General features: G+C 36.4%; 1 protein-coding gene across 5 annotated transcripts in view; it reads left to right on the forward strand.

The window, feature by feature from the left end:
• The window catches only part of RIMS2 (regulating synaptic membrane exocytosis 2), a gene marked incomplete at its 5' end in the record, with an annotated part of 445,281 nt that extends 439,317 nt beyond the window's left edge, over positions 1 to 5,964 (forward strand). For all 5 annotated transcript variants that reach the window (XM_079301387.1, XM_079301383.1, XM_079301384.1 and 2 more), the window contains 4 exons: positions 475 to 587; positions 1,355 to 1,456; positions 2,434 to 2,573; positions 3,020 to 5,964. In XM_079301387.1, coding sequence (XP_079157513.1) covers positions 475 to 587; positions 1,355 to 1,456; positions 2,434 to 2,573; positions 3,020 to 3,238 — 574 coding nt within the window. In that variant the 3' untranslated portion in view covers positions 3,239 to 5,964. The remainder of the gene's footprint in view (positions 1 to 474; positions 588 to 1,354; positions 1,457 to 2,433; positions 2,574 to 3,019) is intronic.
• Positions 5,965 to 6,596: the final 632 nt, after the last annotated feature.

Genomic DNA, 6,596 nt, shown 5'->3' on the forward strand with positions numbered 1-6,596 from the left:
TTAAGTTACTTTGGCCATTTGCCACAAGGGATTTCAATTCTGTTATTGAATAGATGTCATTCTCAAAGACATTTTTAACAAAATATTTCGACTGAATGGCAATTTTGAAAATAGCAACCAGTATTTGGTCTAATGTCATCATTTCACTGTGTACATTTGATATTTAGCCATTGAATTCACAGTAACTGAGAAGTATGAGCAATTTAACAAATTTGGAAATAATCAAGGAGAAGGACTTTCTTTACCTGTTTGTTTATACACTGGAGGATAAATTGCTGCTTGTTAAACACTGTGGGATCTCGAAAATTACAGTAATTGTTTTGTAAGTTCCTTATAGCACTACCAAACCCACAGACGGTAAGTGCAAAACATCTAGAAAACAGAAACCCAACCAAACAAATAAAAAACACAAACCAACCAACAAAGGGGAGATACAAGTGTATGTTTTGTTGGTTTCTTTTTCAATATTTCTAGTTTGATCTTCCCTGGTGTGAGATTGGCTGCAGACAGCCAGTTCAGTGATTTTCTGGATGGACTTGGTCCTGGCCAGCTTGTAGGACGACAGACTTTGGCAACGCCATCAATGGGTAAGTGTTTGTGTCCTCTACATGTGATATATTCTATTTGGTCAGGTAATTAGAACATTTATCTAGATTCCCATTAAATATGGATTTCTCTTGTGGTTTTGAACAACTCAGTTCAAACCAAAGTTTAAAACCAACCTCAGTTAAAACCAAAGCTGTAACCTCAGCCAAAATCGAATGTAATCATGGATGCTTATGAAGACATGCAAAAGTATAAAGTTGCTCTGAAAAATTCAGCCTTTTCTGAGGCCTTCGACCTCTTCTTCAATTTTCCTTCTTTAAAAAGGGGCTAATGAGACCAAACTTACCTGTGAATCACTTCGATAATATTGTATAAAAATTAGTAATTTAAGTGCAAAATATTTGTTATTGTGTTTATAGGCTTTTATATTCAGAAGTAATTTTTTCCTAACTTGTCTTAAACTAGAGGCACAGTGAAGAGATTTCAAGCAGTTTTACACAGCTGCTTTGTGTTAACTCTCTACTGCCATTTTTTTAATATGAAACTCTTAAGAAATTGAAATTAATTTGAAGTAATAGAGGCATGGAAGATGGGAGACAAAGTGTTACTGCAGAGGTTTTAAATTGTTTAGTAAGATAAACAGCAGTGAAGGGGGTATTAAATGATCTAGCAGTATTAAAATCCAGATCATACTTATTGATGGAAAACAGATGATACAAGCCACCACATATTCATCCTAGAAATTTTGTCAACATTTCATATATTAAAGTAGTTCTGAATTACAATGGGATTTCTTTCTGTTATCTAGGAGATATTCAGGTGGGAATGATGGACAAGAAAGGACAACTGGAAGTAGAAATAATCCGAGCCCGTGGCCTTGTTGTAAAACCAGGTTCAAAGACACTGCCAGGTAAGAAAGAAAAACCTTGGTAACAATCTTAGCACAGGGCCAGAGGTTGGACTTGATGATCCTAATGGGTCCCTTCCAACTCAGTATATTCTATGACTCTAATAATAGCATTCTACCAGAAAAGTCTGTGGCTTTTCTGTTCAGCTTTTTCAACTCTTAAAAAATTCAAATCTCAGTAGATGACAATTTTGTATACTGAAATGCATACTCTGTTGAAATGGTACACCAACCATGAGCCCTGCTTCAGGAGGAAATTGAAAATCAGGCTGCCAGAAGACCCAAAAGTAGTTTTTGGTAATAGCAAAATCATCCTTTAATTATATAGTTATGGGGTAGAAAACAAGGTATATACTGAAGAGTTTATATAGGAGTCTAAGGAATGAAGAGGGAATCAAGAGATGTGGAATGAGAATTCACTCGAAAAGTAGACCAATATTTGATACTTACTCCTTATTTTATAATCTGCTGTCCTGTAACACTATGTGAAAAGGACAATATTATGATATTTTTAGCAAACTCTTCTGCTGAAATAGAAATTGTGTCAGAGTCTTTTCTTCACTGATTTTCACCTTGTAGGTAATTCTAAATTATTAACAATTTGGAGCATTGATCCAAATCTCACCAAAGTCACTGCAAGTCATGCATTTACTTAATAGGCCCATTTTGCATATTGTACAGCATAGGGATGCTATATATAGGAATACCTGATTTTTTCAGGTCAAAATCTAAATTGTTTCATGGTAAAAGAGACATACAAAAAGAAGTCAAGAAAAAAAAATACACTCTAGGAAAATAGTAAAGAAAATACATGGATGTTGTGTATGGGAACAATTGTTAATTTTGCTTTTGGAGATTTGTTCTTATAAGTCATATCCTTTAAAAGCAGAATTTTATATGATGATAGTATGTGTATGTGTTACACAAAAAAAATCTGGACTTCTTCTTTACCTACTGTTCTTTATTTTCATTCTTCTAAGCACCATATGTAAAGGTGTATCTATTAGAAAATGGAGTCTGCATAGCCAAAAAGAAAACAAAGGTAGCAAGAAAAACGCTGGAACCACTTTATCAGCAACTTCTATCATTTGAAGAAAGTCCCCAAGGGAAAGTTTTGCAGGTAATTTGCATAAATATTCCTCTGAACCTGGAAATGTCACATGTACAGTTTTTACTGAATGAGTTTCAAACTTGTTTCAGGCTTCATTTGGCAAAAAATCTCATATTTTGCATACTTGCTGAGCAGATAAACACAACAGTAGTAGCTATTTATGCAAGTAAAAACTGCAAGTAGATGTGAGCAAAAGTGAGTTATAGATTATTTTGCTTCTTCTACATGTTTGGGCTCCTCTCACTGGGTTTTCTCTGGTACTGTGGGTAACTGCAGTTTGCGCTCAGATCATTTCTGTCACTGCATCATGATTAGCACACACAGAACTAAACTGTCAGTTGGATGTTTCATTCCTTACTGTAATTAAATAAGCAGAGATTTTTGACAAATCAGATTAAAGCTTTTGACATTTTTGCTGAAATTTTTCTATTTTCTTGTGTTTGTTTTTCTAACAGATAATTGTCTGGGGAGACTATGGACGTATGGATCACAAATCCTTTATGGGAGTGGCACAGATACTTTTAGATGAACTGGACCTGTCCAACATGGTGATTGGGTGGTTCAAACTTTTCCCTCCTTCTTCCCTAGTAGACCCAACCTTAGCTCCTCTCACTAGAAGAGCTTCCCAATCATCTCTTGAAAGTTCAACAGGACCTTCGTATGCTCGCTCATAGCAGCTGTGAAACTGTTGTCATAGCAACCAGCGTTACAAAAAAATAAAATTACAGGTCGCAAACCCTGGTAACACTGCATGCTTAATGTTGTGTCTTCTGAGCCTGTTTCTAGGGCTGCAACGCGATCCTGTGTTCTCAAGGAAGTTGCACACATTGTGCCCTACGGAAGGCCCTCAGGTGATGGACTGAAATCATGAAGAACTGATAGGTTTGGAGTTCAGGGACTCAGTTTTGGTCCAATCTGAAGCCATGGACTAAACTAAAGAAATCAATCTGTTTCATGCAACAAAAGTCCTTTTCAATGGCATATCTGTTTTGTTGCTCCCATTTCTTTATTTATCTGCCCTCCCCTCCCAAAGTTTGCTTATGCCACAGAAGCGGAGTTACCCTCCCATGAAGCCACATCACAAGTCAGTGGATTAGCAGACAGTGGAAGAAAAGAAGAATCTAAGGATGCTGGAAAAGTCAGCTGACACTTGTAGCAGTTGCTTGAGATCTGAAAACTCTTCATATTGAAAAGGTTCAAGACTTAAAGTGGCAGGCTTCATACCTCCAGCTGTTCACACAGTGAATCCCAGACATGATGGACTCTCTGAAAAATAAAATTCTGTGGATATACTGTACTGTATGAAATTAACAAACTTTTTTGCATGGACACAGATTTAGCTGAACACTTAAATTATTTTCTTGGGGCTGCAACTTGCAAAAAAAAAAATAAAAAAAAGAATAAATCAGCCATTTTCAACAGTTTATATTATTTTTAAAAATAAATTTCACTAGTGCATGGTTTTAAAGGGAAGAGAATGCAACAGGGTGATACAAAGACACACCACGTTTATCATTCTTTAAACCAGTCATGGTCTGTGTTTTGGCAGACTTATATTAAAAATAAAAAATAATTTCTAGCAAATATTTAAAATTCTGTTTATGTGACAAGAAATAAGTGTAATATATTAAATTTATTTAAATGTAAAAGGTACAAGCCTTGTAAAGTTCAACATAATGTGCAAATTGTACACTTCTTTTACCTCCTTCTTTCTCTTATCTCTCCTCCCAGTCTCCCTTCTTCCTTTTGCTCTTTTTTCCCTCTACCTCCCAGGATGATCAGCATATTCTAAAATGGCTACCTTTTGACTTATTACTGTCATATGCCCCATATTTGGTTCAGGGTTGCAGATTGTTCTGCATTTCTGAATTATTTGAGAAAAATATTGTTTAAGAGCTTACTTTTTTTCAAGCATGTTGAAAAGGATTTTGCAACATGGCTTGGGAGTACATTTAATGTAATTCAGCATGTATTTGATAAAGAAGATATTTGAACTTTTTCAATTTATTGTACAGTGCATGGTAACTTGTTTTCATTTTTTCTCACCTTCAAATTGAATTCTACAGCAAAATACTGGAATCATGTGGCCATTGTAAGATGTCTTCAATAAATTTTTTTTCAGCACCAGCATCTTTCATTCAAAGACTGAACTATTATTTCTTGAAGGTTTTTGGACAGAGGAAAAATTAAGTACCTGATTGATTTATTGGAAACAAATTTAAGCACTTTTATTTGCACTAAACCAAATTGCTACATTTTTGAAATAAAAGTAACAAGGGTTACAAATCTATACAGTTCTTCTGCTGTAAAGTTCAATTTTCATAAATGACATTTGCATTGCAAAAGACATAATTAGGTAATATCAGTCTGGAAAGTATCAGTCTTTGGTTTGTAAAACAGCCTTAAAGAAAGCCTATCAGTACCACTGTGTCAGCTCTTTGACACCATTACCAGAACCTCACTGCAGTTAATGGATCTTCAAAACCCTGGGTTTTGTAGCAGGCAGTAACTACCGTTGGGTGGTGCTGCAAGTTCAAGCTTCTCATTAAGTTATGTTATTTAAAGGGAATGTAACTGGCTAATTTTTAATAACAAAATATCCTTTTTTTTCTTTTCCTGGTCTTTATATGCCTTTAATACCTACTTAAGGTTTAATATTGAAATCTTGCAATAATTTTTGAAGTACATTACATTCACCTTTATGGCCACACAGAATTACTCTGATTTTATTTGAAAATCTACTGAAGTTTCCCATTAACAAATTGTACATGCCACTTAGGAGGGAAAAAGTAATAACAGTATCACTTATAATGCCTTTTACTTTGTGCAATATCATAGAAAATGAGATTGTGTCTTGTCTGCAGAGTTTATATAATGGATTATTGTTAATTTAATAGACAGACTGGTAAAATTGTATTTATTGAAATAATTTAGACACCTGTCTACCAGCAGCAAATAAATACTACTAACATGCAGTCTACAATATCCCCTAGGATATTAAACAAAAATACATAACCATTTTCCTGACACTCTGAGATGTGCTCACACATTCTTGTATGCATAGTCCTCTATAAATTATTTAAATTTTAAAATCAAGGACATGACGCATGGAAGGTTTGTACATAATTGTCATTATGCAGTATTTATTTTAAAAGAAATTATTGTATTTTTTTTAATTTTCACACGTCTGCAATTCTACTTATGGTTTAGTCATGTAAATAGTACTATTCCAGTGATCACTGCTGTCTTGTAAATAGTACGTTTTAAAAAGTTAAAAGGAACTACAGTTGGGATAAAAAAAAAAAGGGCAGATTAGGCCTGTAATGAACACCAACTAATGTAAATCAAACTCATTCTGGTGATGGTATTTAACACTTTAAATAAAACATTTTCTTTACAGAATTTGTGTGCAGAATTTTGTTGCATTTCTCTGAGGTGGTCAGCAGCATCCTTCCACACCCTTCAGTGGGGCTGGTGGCCAGCAGCTCACGCAGCTGGAGAACAAGCATCCTTTCTTCTCCCAGCAGGGCTGCAGGGGAAATGCCAGTGTGAAGAAGCCAGGTTCCCTGGCAGGCTGGGGAGGCCAGGTGTGCCCATCACCCAGCCAGCCATGGGCTCTGTGCTCTGGCCACCCTCAGGCTGCCCTGTGCCCCATGCACAGCTCCCAGGATGGAGCTGCTCCAAGCTGCCAGCTCAGCTCCAGGGCGTGCTCCAGCTCCAATATAACCAGCACACTAAATGTGCTGAGGTCATGAAGTGCTCCCATCAGCTGCTGTGGAGTGATCCCATGCAGTTAGACTTCCACCCTATTCCTAGATACCATATAACTCATGTTAGCTGCCCTGTTTTTTCATGAGCAGGGTACAAATGAGGACAGAATACCCACCTGCCAGTGGTGGCTCATGTGCAGCTGCTGCAGAAGGGAGCAGTGGCCCAGCACCTCTACAGCAATGAGGGTGTGTGGAGTTGGGAGAGTGGAGAATTTATCTCTACCTGACTCCTCAGAGGCAGCATCAGCACTGGCAGCGGTGA

Source organism: Erithacus rubecula (genome assembly GCF_903797595.1).
Source record: "Erithacus rubecula genome assembly, chromosome: 3".
Lineage (NCBI taxonomy): Eukaryota > Metazoa > Chordata > Aves > Passeriformes > Muscicapidae > Erithacus > Erithacus rubecula.